The sequence below is a fragment of the Gobio gobio genome (genome assembly GCF_949357685.1).
Source record: "Gobio gobio genome assembly, chromosome: 2".
Classification (NCBI taxonomy): Eukaryota; Metazoa; Chordata; class Actinopteri; order Cypriniformes; family Gobionidae; genus Gobio; species Gobio gobio.
In genome coordinates, this window is record NC_137098.1 from 63,381,094 (window position 1) to 63,395,101 (window position 14,008).

The 14,008-nt window shown below is 40.5% G+C and overlaps 1 protein-coding gene across 1 annotated transcript in view; it reads left to right on the forward strand.

Annotated features, from left to right (window-relative positions):
• Positions 1 to 14,008, forward strand: part of dnah2 (dynein, axonemal, heavy chain 2) — a 198,846-nt gene that overhangs the window by 50,662 nt on the left and 134,176 nt on the right. The window contains exons 13-15 of the mRNA XM_079809147.1: positions 9,159 to 9,398; positions 11,459 to 11,647; positions 13,154 to 13,301. Coding sequence (XP_079665273.1) covers positions 9,159 to 9,398; positions 11,459 to 11,647; positions 13,154 to 13,301 — 577 coding nt within the window. The remainder of the gene's footprint in view (positions 1 to 9,158; positions 9,399 to 11,458; positions 11,648 to 13,153; positions 13,302 to 14,008) is intronic.

Sequence of the window (14,008 nt, forward strand, 5' to 3'; positions counted from 1 at the left end):
GGTGTGGACAGCAGCCTGGTCTGTTCAATAGAGAAATCTCCTGAGCTCAATTTGGAGTCCAAAAATTGCAGAGAATTATAGAAAAATGGTTCTCTCAACCTTTTTGACTCTAAGGTAGATCCCTTCACAGGTCCACTTCGATCTGAAAACCCAAAGACCTCTACTCTAAGGACTCCTATTGTCCACAAAAATATTTGAAGGCCCCATGTCTTTTGCAGAGTAAATCGGGGGGGGCATCTAATGCTATTTCATACATTCTGACTTATTTACTCTGTAAATAAGAGTTGCATTTACATGCTAAGCATGTTGGATGTATGACGGAGTATTTCTCTTTCAAATAAACTCCTTCAGGACTCAAATTAGTTTCGGATTTTTTTTTTTTCGAGTATGGTCCTGTATGATGTCATACAGGGCGGAATTCCTTCTCACTTCTCCCGGATGGGCATGTGCGCACATCAGAGTCCTGCAGGGGTGCGGGTACCCGCGAATATTGCTGAAACGGGTGAAAAACACCCTACTGTGTCGGATACGGGTGCGGATCGGACAAGAGAGAAACACAGGTCTAAACACAGGTTTTTAACAGTCACGTGCAAACAAATATATATAAGCGATCCTATATATATATATATAAATATATGCATATTTTTAGGAGCACATCTACAAAGATATGCCTTGCCTGTATTTCAAGCTGATAAAATAATTTCAAATCCATATCAGTTTATTTGTGGCTGTGCGGCACTCGTGCGCGCCGTACCAGAAGAATCACAACTGCGTGCGCGATCTGCCTGCACTGCAGTCGTCGAGATGGATCCTGAGGAGTTGAAGAAAAGATAGCCGCAAATGTGGAAGTTCATCGCTGAGGAAGCACGCAGATAACTGTGGTAACAAACCAAGCACAAGCAGTTCTATCGAACAGTATTTATGTTATGTTTCCTGAGTTTGGTCTCTTAATAACACTGTCTTAGTAGCCTACATTAAGCCACGTTAAGCGTTTTCTTATAATGGTTTTCTATGGGAGGAAAACCCTTAATGTGTAATTAAACGCGTTGCGTTCATATTCTGGGCTCATCTGATTTTTTGTACATACTAGTATACGTTATTATTATTATGTTTACTGAGTTTGGTCTCTTAATAACAGTGTCTTAGTACATTAAGCCACATTAAGCGTTTTTCACGTTAAGCGTTTTAGAATGTCCCGGCTGAAGTTGTCCTTGTGTTAATGGTCGTGTAATAACTTCTGTATGCTGGCAATAAACATTTTTGTAAGTGTGTCTATAATGTGATACGCTAAACTGATTTTATTGCGGGTGCGGGTCGGGTGTCGGTTCTATTTTAAGCGGGTCAGGTGCGGATTTTATTTAGTGCTGTTGTCGGAAAACGGGTCGGATGTGGTTTTAAGCACTGCGGTTGCGGGTTTACAAAATCGGACCCGTGCAGGACTCTGGCGCACATCAACCAGAGCGAGAGCAAGAGTGCGCCCATCAACAAGCTTTGTTCAGGTTACGGGAGCCGTCAGCAGCGCTGTCATTTTGTTTTTAGACCACAACATCAACAATGTCACTAAAGAAGTGTGTTTTTGGTTGTGAGGGAAAGATAATCTTGTTCAGCTTCCCAAATAACCCAGCCTTAAGGAAACAGTGGATGCAGTTTGTTTTTCCAGAGCAGCAACGGAGTTCAGCAAGTGTGTTTGTCTGTTCCGGGTCATGAGTTGAAACCGCAGGCGGTGACGTGAAACTGCATCAAATGTCTGTAAGTGCATATGATGTCAACAACACGAAAGTATAGGGAATCGAAAGTTATCCAGGGATAATGCCATGATGTATTTTGTGTGTGTGTGTGTGTGTGTGCTTGTGACTCTTTAGCTCCGCCCACTGCAAGCCTGCACAAGCTCGGATGTTTTCAGGAAAGAATCTGTACAGTGTATCTGTCTTTTATAAATCTGATTAAACTAAAGACTCTTCGGAGATATGAAGGATGCAATACTACTCTAAAGGTACTCAAGATTAACATGAGACTGGCAGAAACTGAGTGTGTTATGTAGCCTTTAAAATAAGAAATATAATATTTTATTTTATTTATTAAATATGCTAATAATTGTATTGCTGCTTTTGTGTTATTTTAAAGTTTAAGTCCTTTTGTGGCCCCAGCCCCCTGGTTAAAAATCACTGCTCTAGAAGCATCCCAGAGCTAACTTTGCTTGTTGAACTAGATTTCTGCTTATTTCAGTTTAGGGCTGAAACTAATATACTATCGATTAATCTTTTTTTCCAATTCAAGTGTTCAATTTAAATATATTGGTTGCTACACACTGTTTGCAAAATTGTTTTAATATATAAAGTTGCAAAAAAGTTTTAAATATTTATATTATAGTTTTGTTCTGATCAATGTTCTCCCTTTCTCTGTTGCACTCCATGTGATTGATATGCATGCACACTTTATGAAGTTTAGTGATGACAGCAACTTTTAATTGCTCACTTGCAGTTAAAGTGGCAGTGATTTCTGAGAAACGCTGTTGAAAATTCCAATCAACACCTAAACAAACAAATTTGTGAATATTTGCTAGATATCTTTTCTGTGTGTGTAAAAAAAAAAAATTGTGTTTGTACATAATCCTCACTGTGTAAAAACGAGAAAAAAGACCAAAACACACTTGTTGTAGCCAATCAGCAATAAGGGGTGTATCCGGTCATGATGGGGGAGGAGAGAGTGAGGAGCAAGGGGGACATTTGTAGAAAGCTGAGATATTACCAAAGACGAAAAGGTCAGATGAATATAATTGGAAGAAAAAGGCTTACGATCAGGCAAAAGCTAGCGCTGCAGAGATGTTAGAGAGCGCGATGGCATGAAAACGTGCTCCATACGTGAACACTGTTTTTTGCCTGTTTCACAGAACCAAGATATGAAAGTGAAAAAGTAAAAGTGTGAAGGCCAAGTATGCTAACCTCTGCATTTAACCCATCCAAGTTAGTTAGTGTACACTCTGAGTAGTGAACACACACACACTGTGTTTTTGCTGTGGTGCCCGGGAAGCGGTTGGGGGTTAGGTGGCTTGCTCAAATGCACCAGTACCAGTATTGAGAATCGAACCCGAAACCTTCGGGTTACCAGTCGGACTCCTTAACCATTAGATCATGACTGCCCTACATACCCTATATGCTGTTGTATGCAGTACAGCTGATTCAACCTTGATGCGCCAGCTGTTAGTCTGTGTTGCACAGCGTATTAGTTATTTTGGAGGCGGAGCAATGAAGAGAGGTTTCTTAGAAATCGTTTACTGCATCTTTAAGATGTGCTTTTTTGCTAGTTCTTGCATTGAAGGTAAATGTGTCTATGTGTTTCCCCTTCATAGAAATGTGAACCAAAGGCCTGACTAATCAGTATTTATTATTCTTTCCATTATCAATTATTATCAATTTTATTGAATAGCTATAGCAGCCCTATTGTACTATGCAAAGTTTCACCCATCTCCCACAGGTTTTACTGTAGTTATTAGTAGCACACATATTTTGGGGATTACCACAGGGCTCTGGTGAGGCAGGGGTTAAGATGTGGTCTGAGATTTGAGCTCTGTAGCAGACAGCAAATGTACACTTGAATTAGTGGTCAGATAACTGGCAGGTGGTGTTTTTATTAAACAAGACCAGGAAGGCCAAATATAAGCTTGCCGTTTAATAGCTCATAAAGCTGACGTCTACAGTGAATGACAGATGTTTACAACTTTAACACTGAGAGTAGACAAGAATATGTTTGATATGAGTTGTAGTTAGTTTAAAAGAGTTTAAGCTCTCTTCATGTTTGGATGTAGACCAGAAGAAGAAGAAGGGCTGGCTTTGACGAGTAAATATAACAATTGACTGGTACTTTATTAGGAAGTGAAAACGAATATACTAAACTAAATACACTGATCAGGCATAACATTATGACCATTATAACATTATGAGGGAAGTGAATAACCCTGATGATCTCTTCATCACGGCACCTGTTAGTGGGTGGGATATATTAGGCAGAAAGTGAAATGTCCTTTGTCCTCAAAGTTGCTGTGTTAGAAAAATGGGCAAGCGTAAGGATTTGAGCGAGTTTGACATGGGCCAAATTGTGATGTCAGAGCATCTCCAAAACTGCAGCTCTTGTGGGGTGTTCCTGGTCTGCAGTGGTCAGTGTCTATCAAAAGTGCTCCAAGGAGGAACAGTGGAGAACCGGCAGACCATGAACACCCTTTCATGGGAACAGTATTCCCTGGTGGCTGTGGCTCTTTCAGCAGATAATGCGTCCTGCCACAAAGCAAAAATGGTTCAGGAAGCACAACAACGAGTTTGAGGTGTTGAATTGGCCTCCAAATTCCCAGATCTCAATCCAACCGAGCATCTGTGGGATGTGCTGAACAAGCAAGTCCGATCCATGGAGGCCCCACCTCACAACTTACAGGACTTAAAGGATCTGCTGCTAACATCTTGGTGCCAGACACCACAGCACACCTTCAGGGGTCTAGTGGAGTCCATGCCTCGGCGGGTCAGGGCTGTTTTGGCACCAAAAGTGGGACCAACATAATATTAGGTCATAATGTTATGCCTGATCGGTGTAAATCTCATTGGATAAAAACTAGCAATCAAACGTTTGGGGTTGGCAAGTTTTTGTTTATTTTTTTCCTTTTACATTTTTGAAAGAAGACCCTTATAAGCTCTCACCAAGGCTGGATTTATTTGATAATAATACAGTAAAAACAGTAAAACTACAGAATATTATTAAAATTTAAAATAATGTAAATTTCTATTTGAATATATTTTAAAATTCAATTTATTCCTGTGATGGCAAAACGTTGTTACTCCAGTCTTCAGTGTCACATGATCCTTCAGAAATCATTCTAATATGCTGATTTGCTGCTCAATTAACATGTATTATTTTTATGGTTATTGGTGGTTAAAAATCAGTTGTGCTGCTTAATATTTTTGCGAAAACCATGATACATGGATAGATAGAAATTTTGAAAGTACATTATATTTCTTACATTTTCTTAAGTAATCCACTATCGGCAGGTGTGGCAAAAAAAGAAGTTAATTTTGGACCCTAGCTACATTTATTCAGGAACATTTTTTCTGATACAGAAAAAAATGTTTTGTTCTGATACAGCTGTGTCCATTTTGCTGCCCGATATTGCTTTTGTAATGCAAGAGGAAGGCGGCAGACTTTACTGAGAATGGAAGTGCGACTCAGTGGAGTGCAATTGTGAAATCTATTCGCTTCCTCTGTTGGCTGTCCATCACTCCTACATTGTACAAGGCAATATGATATTAAAGCACTGGCAGTGCCCTTTAGCCATGTGGTAAAGACACACACACACACACATACACAAAGGCATGTAAGCAGAAACATGAATGCCCCATCTACTTTAATAAAGGCCGCACAGGCATCTCAGTATAAACAGCCCCAGCGTTCGCAATAAAAGGCAGCCAGCCTCGATTCAGTGCCGCCGCTGTGCCCGGTTCTCTCTCACTTGCTGGAGAGAGCTGGGGGGGAGATCAGGTTCATGTCAGAGTCAATGTCAGACATCCATCGAGCCCAAAACAGAGCTGGCAAGAGCTTCACTGGTAATGGAGAAGTGTGGAGAACACGACACATCTGAGTTTACACACACCCACACACGCTTAGAAATGTAAGTATACATTCTACACACTCGTGCACGTAGAGTAATCTTCCCCTTTGAGGCTTATTTCATGTGACACATTTCATCCCATGAAAAAGTCATGAGACGAGCTGGATCCAGAGCTAGGAGGAAGAGTGAGATAATGCGGCATGTAAGATGCTTCAGAGAACCTCTGCGCAAACGCTCAGAAACATCTCAGCACCGCTGCCCTCCGCAGATTGAACAGGGAGCTGTTGGATGAGAAAAGCTCGATGCTTTGTGGATAAGAACTGCCTCCTTTGATTTTAAGCTCAGGGATGGGTTGAAATCAGATGCTCTATTTCTGTGGAAAAGAGAGCGAAGGAAACATGAGCTGGACGATCCTGCTGGAAAACCCCTGCTGCTCTGTTTGAATGTGTTTTCCATACTTCTCCCACCACATTCCTCTCGCACCCATTCTGTCAGCTTTGCTTCTTGTTTTTGTTGTTTTGGTTTGCTTTGGTTTTACTTTGGCTTATTTTTTGTTCATTAGTTTTTGTCTGTTTTTGCTGTTTTTCTTTGGCCTTGTTTACAGCTGGTATTAAAGGGTTAGTTCACCCAAAAATGAAAATTCTGACATTAATTACTTACCCTCATGTCGTTCGACACCCGTAAGACCTCCGTTCATCTTCGGAACACAAATGAAGATATTTTAGTTGAAATCTGATGGCTCTGAAAGGCCTCCATTGGCACAATGCACTTTACACTCTCAAGACCCTTAAAAGGTACTAAAGACGTCGTTACAAAGTCCATCTCACTACATGACGATTTCAAAACACGGCCTCATGAAGCTTCGAAGCGTTATGAATCAGTGAGTCGAATCATGATTCGGATCGCGTGTCAAACCGCCAAACTGCTGAAATTTGGCGATCCAAACTGCTGAATCGACTCGCTGATTCATAACGCTTCGAAGCTTCATGAGGCCGTGTTTTGAAATCGTCATCACTATATAAGTCGTTATTTAGGGTTTTTTTGCACACAACAACTATTCTCGCAGATTCATAAAGTTTTTTAGAACCACTGTAGTGAGATGGACTTTGTAACGTCGTCTTTAGTACCTTTTAAGGGTCTTGAGAGTGAACCGTGCATTGAGCCAATGGAGGCCTTTCAGAGCCATCAGATTTCAACTAAAATATCTTCACTTGTGTTCTGAAGATGAACGGAGGTCTGACGGGTGTCCAACGACATGAGGGTAAGTAATTAATGAGAGAATTTTCATTTTTGGGTGAACTAACCCTTTAAGATGCGTTTTGGTCGATCGGATCACAAGTGGACGACACTAAATACAGGTGTAAAGCGTTTTCACTTTCGACCACTCCTAGAGGTAGTCAAAAACACATTCGACCGGACTGCCTTCGTAGTGTAAACGCTCATGTGGTCGAATGTGTTCAAACAGCCTACAAAAAAGACGCCTGCTCTCCGCTAATGACCTAATGCATAAACATTATGGGAAGCATGCTAGCAGACTTTTAGCCAGGACTATAGGACTTAAAGTCCATGAAAAGGCAATTCTGAGATTTGTTTCTAAACAGATTATACATGTTAGAAATGTATTGCTGAAACACGTTACAAAGACTGAACTATGTAGTACTGAATTGTGGAGTTAGACCGTTAAACAGTTTTTCATCATTGCTGTGTTCAGGATTTTCTGGACGGGGCTAAAACGGTGGCTTCATGACGCACTGGAGCCCCTGAGCCCGGCTCCTCCCCTAACACGATCATAACTAGAGCACATTCGCATCAGTTCGATCGCGAGTTACTGTCACTACCGTTAGTTACTACAGCCTACAATTTACAAAACAAAAACGATGAAATCAAGAAGCGATGGATATTAATTTTGTGAACAGCTACCTTGATGGAGAGCTGAGGATCATCAACACCTGCCTCTGCAGTGACTTTACACCGGATAGTTTTACAAACTTTCACCGGAGACAACCGGGATTCACTGATGATCCACTGCAGGATGGGGTCGAACCGACTATCTCCCGCGCCGGCCTTCGTTCGTCCCGCCGACATCTGGTTCCATCGTGAACTGTATGTGAGCGTTGTCTTGTGTGCTTACAGCAGCTTTCCCGGGAGTGGGCGTGGTTTCAGCGCAGACAGCGGACATGCCCCCATCGTTTGAGAGCAGATCAATGCTGCTTATTTTTTCAAGATTTTGATAATCTATTTTATTTACTTGGTAGATTTTTTTTTTTATTCAAATTTGGCTGGGTGGTTAATAACACATTTTGACAACAAAACGCATTCGACTGGATTGCTTTCGTAGTGTAAACGCTCATGTGATCGAATGCTCTCAAACAGCCACAGAAGACGCCTACTCTCCACCTACGGACCTAATGCGTAAACATTATGGGAAGCGTGCTAGCCAGACGGGATGTAAACTTTGACGGCTGAAGACTCAAGACGAAAAACGTCCCAAGCACAATGTTCTCTCACCATTCCTGATTTCTGAATTCTGCATTTGGCGTTTCTGAATTCAGCATTCATACTTTCCGTAAGTTTTTTCGTTGTCTCCAGTCGTGTTCATTTGTAAATTGTGTGAGCTTATTTCATACATTAATTTGAAAGATCTGAAAAATCCCTTACATTTACCCACCCATAGACCCTCCCCTCGAACAAATCAGGACAGAAGTAGTTGAATGTGGACAAAGAGACACCTCGTCCACTTGTGATCTCATTGACCAAAATCCATCTTAATACCAGGTGTAAACAGGGCCTTTGTGATGTTTTTGTTTTTACTGTTTTGGTTTGTGTTTTTGCTGCTTTTGTTTGTTTTGTTGTTTTTGTTTGTTTCACTAAAGAGATTTAGAATTCCTTGGCAGTCACATAGTAGCATTGTGGTGGTGAGTTTTGCATTGGCAAGCACCACGCAAATTTCTAATTTTTTTGTTTTTCAACCACACTCTCTCTCACTCCCTGTTCCTTTTTTTCCCCTCATTAATTTGGTCATTAGTTGGGACAGCCTAATGGAGGAGCTCCTGGGCTTTTAATGATTGCTTTGTGCTGTAACTCCTCTCAGAGCAGTTAGTCAAAACTACCTGTGTGTTGCTCCTCACTACAGGTGAAAAAACATTTATTCCCATATGTTTTTTAGTTAAGAGAGAGAGAGAGAATGCTAAAGTACTGTTTCACAATAGCTCAGGTTTTAAAACTTTGAGATGCGTGTGATTCTGTTTACTGGAGTCAGTATTTTTCAATAAGGCAGGCATCCACAGAATCAGTAATAGACCTGCATGCGGTAAAGTAGTAGCTCATTTTAAATAATGGCGCAACAATCTCAGGGAAAGGTTATAGAAATAACAAGAACAAAGATTTGTGTAGCCTGTCATTTTTGTCTAAAATGCATTAGAACAGTTGTTAATGTAAACAAACCAAAAGGATGTAGAAGTTCAGGTTCAAATCTTGCAATTTTCTAAGCTGTGTGCTTTGGGATTAACATTTGTGCTCTCTTTGTTTTTCTGCTTTCTGTGTTTTTGATCTCTCTTCTCTCCCACAGGTGCAGCTAATGGTGGACGAGTATAAGGCAGCTAACCTGGCCGCCTCTAAGCTCTGTGAGCAGATCAGTGAGCTGCTTTTGGTACGTGTGGATGGCAAGATGTTCCATGGAGACCTGGAGTTCCAGGAGGATCAGCAGAATCATCAGCATAGCCAGCTGCTTCGACTGCAGAACACACACCAGGACATCGTCAAAATCATGGCCAGAGTCTACGGGACCTTCCACCTAGATGGCCCAGAGGTTGGACTGTGTCTGTGTGTTGTAGATGATGTTTGGATGATGTGAACGCTGTCTTCTGAACTCGGGTGCGCACCCGCAAACCGCACCCGAGTCTGCTTAAAAAGGGTGGGGTACGGTTCGCTGCTGATATGAATGCAATCGTACTAAATTGCGCAAGTGCTATTAATGATGTATGATTTGATAAAAATTTGTGTTCGTTTCACTCATTTTCCTGGCGAGTGTAAATCTAATTTCTGCTCGCCTTCAGCGTTCTTTAGAGCATTTGCAGTACATTCCCAGCAGATAAGACGCAAGTGCCGTTTTGTGCTGAAGCTTTGGAAACAAAACCAATGGTTTAAAAAATAAAAATATAAAAGTGAGGTGAGCAATGATATACATTTTGCCGCCTTCTTGCTCGCCGTCGTTACCAAGCAATGGGGTTAACAGCTGCAGCTTTGATGATGCAAACACACCCCGGTTTAGACCCAAATAATATAATCTGAACACAGTCCAGTGGGGGCAAGGGGAGGGAGGAGCAATCAAACTCTGGTTCGGACGAGGCAATTGAACCAAGTGTGAATGTGGAAGCACCCTTAAAGAAATGTTAACACCATGAAGGCGTGTTGTTTGAGTAAAAAAACAAAAAAAACAAATATGTTTGTGTTGTATGCCCTCATAACGCACAGCCTCTAGTGGCTTATTGGAATAAGAACAAGCTAGTTTAACCGCAAAGACATCTAGAGGTACATTTATCACTCCTTTGTGAACTTAGAGTAGGGATGCTCTGATCAGGATTTTTGCAATCGAGACCTACTACCGATTCCTTGTCATCGATTGGCCGATCCTGATCATTCAAGTTTTATAGAAGTGATATGTAAGCTCTCTGTTGACTGTCACTGTTAACCCCTTATACCTTAAAGGCATCCTTAATGAGTGGCATACTTAAAAGTAATTGCTTATAACTCTACAAAAAACAAGGTAGTTTTGATAGAAACCCTTTAAATTGTGAACATAATACATTTTGATCATGTTTGGAGATTATGTTAGAACACTGCTTGAAAACCCCAGAAAAAGTGATGCAGTTTATTGAGTTATTTTGTTATTATTCATGCTTGACATGATGACTATTAGAAAGTATTTATGACAGGTCATAAACTGGGCTTGTTCACAATCATGTCAACTGCATCTGGGCCAAATTTTGTGTTGACATCTCAAAGCAATCAAAAGTTACGGCATTTGGAACCATTGTAGCCTTTTTATCAAAGACCACTCTAAATAAGTGATCTGAGTGTTTTACTGAACATAAGAACAACTTACATGTGTAAACGCCATAATAAAGCATTAAAATATTTATAATTATATAGAGTAAGTAATAAGAACCTGGTCGATGAGTAATGATCTCTCATTGTGCGCTCCTTTTCTATTGCGCACAGTAAATCAAGGCTTGTCAATTGGAGCCATCAATCCAATCCTGGTGCACAGTGTCCGACTGGTCTCGCCTTACTGCCCACTATACCCGAGATCATAATACTAATGCTTGGTGAAGTTACAAAGCAGAACGTGGTGCAAAAGCCTCATCTGTCTACGGTTTACATGTGCATTAGCTGCAACTTTTCACGGTTTTACGTCATCAAATTGCGATCGGATCGTGAGATGGGCCAAATTTAGTGACTACCAATCGAGTCATAGAATGTGATTATCGGCCAATATCGATCTGCGGCCGATCGATCTGAGAATCCCTATTAATAAGGGATAGTTCACCCCATAATGCAAATTTTGTCTTACCCCCATGTCGTTCCAAACCCGTATGACTTTTTTTTCTTCTGTTGAACAAAACAAAAAGAGATTTTAAAGAATGTTTTAATGGATTATGTCTATACAATGAAAATCAATGTGATTTTTCAATTTCAAAAATGTCAATTTCTGACTTTCATTGTACAGATTTGTATTTTTGGGTGATCTATCCCATGTACAATGGCACGATAATATGTATCTCTGCATACTTGCATTTAACATACTTTTATAAAAACATCATTACGAGGACATCCCATTGACTTCCATATTTGTGTTTGTGTCTTCAGGTGCAACAGCTCTGGGTGTCATACATGGAGAAGCTGGACCGAATGGTCGAGGAGGCGTTTCGTGTGAATATAAAGCGCTCTCTGCACGAGCTCTCTAAAGCCATCAATGGAGACGGCAAGACTTCCCCAAACCCCTTATTCAGAGTAGAGGTGGTACTGAAACGACAAACTCCTCGATCTCCTGCTCAGGTGCACACAGACAGACACAGACACTTTCTCTTTGTCAAATCTAATAATGCAGTAGTCATTAAAAAACAATTTACGTGACGAGGTGACCCTTACCTCACATTTAGACAACGTCTCCTCTGTGATTTCAAGGCAAAAAAGTATACATAAAAGCTCTGTGTCAGTGTAAATCATTGTGTTGGTCACAGAGAGCTGCTGGCCATGTGTTTTACATACAGCATAAAGACACTATCATACATCAAGCAGAGGGCATTCAGAACACCGCAACCTCTATAAATCACAGCTGTGGCTGCACTGCTGCGTTATTCAGCACTCCACTCTACTGCTCAGCTCTACAGGGGTATATTTGGACCGAGGCCTATGGGTAATGTCCCATGATGCTTAGTCAGCTAAACACAGCGAGAAAGGAAAAGCAGAAATGTTAGTTTGACTTAATTGAATATATTTTAGGGACATTGGTTGCTTTGGTCTGTGGAGACAGACTGCCTGAGGCAAAGCGCTCTAAGTGCCAGAGGGAAGGGAAATGCATTAATGCTAGCTCAGGACACACCATTAAAGGCCCTCTCACACCAACGCAAAATGAATAAGCAAAACAAATCATTGATGAATGGTCTGTTCACACCAAGAGCGAAAATGATTATCCGTCAGGCTGATCGACAACCAAATTCACGCTGGTAGAATATTTGCCGCTACACATCTTTTCCAGCTCTCGCAGAGGAGATGATTAGAAATGGTCACAGAAAACCACAGGACGTTGGAGAAGCTAGCAATGTGAAGATTCTGTCATATTTCAGCAATACAATTAAATATAGATTCCATATTTGAAAAGTTTTCTTCACTAACACAGTCAGGGCAATAACAAGTACATACTTCTGTGATGAAAGGAGAAAGTGTGAACAGTTTAATGTGTGCGATTACTTACAAAAGTGATGCAGTGCTCATTAGCAGGTCCTTTATGAATGTGCATTATTTGTGCGGTGGAAATTAAGTGTAACTTCACATACTGTATGTTCAAACCCACTTTGTATTTTGTCGGTAGTATACTGTATGTAAATGAACGATGTGTTACCTGGACCAAGAAAATTCATGTTTCTTTATCACAAAAGACTTTTGACAGCTCTAGGGCTTTGGTTTTATTGAAAGCCCCCTTTGCCAGTGGTGAAGTACCCCTTTAAATAATTGAGAGCATCAACATCTGTGTTTGGTTTTCCTGGTGCATTATTATTTTCCTGGTTTCATTCATTTTCATATATTTTCCTTAAAAAAAGCTGCATGTTAACTATAATGCATTTCTTTTATTTTTATAGTTTTCCTTGTCATATGATCCTTCAGAAATCATTCTGATTTATAAACATTTCTTATTATTATGTTGAAAACAGCTAAATATTTGTAGTCAATCAAATGGTACCTGAATAAACATTTTCTTTGACTTGCAGGTTGAATATAATGATTCTGTTCAAAATCTTGTTTGCTCTTTTAATGAAGTTTTTCCTCTGTGTGTGTGTCCAGGTGGATTTCTCTCCTTCTCTCCAGAAACTCTCCCACATAGTGAACAGCATTTGCTCTCAGCTCATCAAGACCATCTCAGTGTTCAAACGCCTGCCCGACCTACTGACCCGCCAGCACTCACAGAGAAACCCCATCTACAGCATCATAGGTACACCCTCTCACCTTCTCATTCACCACATCCCTCCATTTGTCCTTTTTATATTCTTGTTTACTCACCCTCATGTCGTTCCAAACACATTTGACTTTCTTCTGTGGAACATAAAAGGAAAAATTATGAAGAATTGCATAGGTCCACTCTTTTTGTACAGTTCTTCAAATTCCTCCTTTTGTGTTTCTCTGAAAGAAAAATAAACACAAAGCCACAACGATGACTAAATAATGACAAAATGTTTGGGTGAAAAATCTATTTACATCATCATATGTGTATTGCTTATAGGGTTAGTTCACCCAAAAATGAAAATTCTGTCATAAATTACTCATGTCGTTCCAAACCTGTAAGGCCTTCGTTCATCTTCGGAACACAAATTAAAATATTTTTGATGAAATCCGAGAGCTTTCTGACCCCTCGATAGGCAGCAACGTCATAACCACTTTCAAGGCCCAGAAAGGTAGTAAAGACATCATTAAAATAGTCCATGTGACTCCAGTGGTTCAAGTTGTGAAGTGACAAGAATACTGTTTGTGCACAACACTTTTTGTGAATAGTCTCCACGCTGTTCATGAGGATCCGGACAAACTAAGCCTTTGTTCTGAGGTAAAACCCGGAAGCGTTGTGTTTACAACGTCAACAGCGTCAAAGACTGACAGGGAAGAGAAGAAATTGTTGAATAAAGTACTTATTTTTGTTTGTTTGTT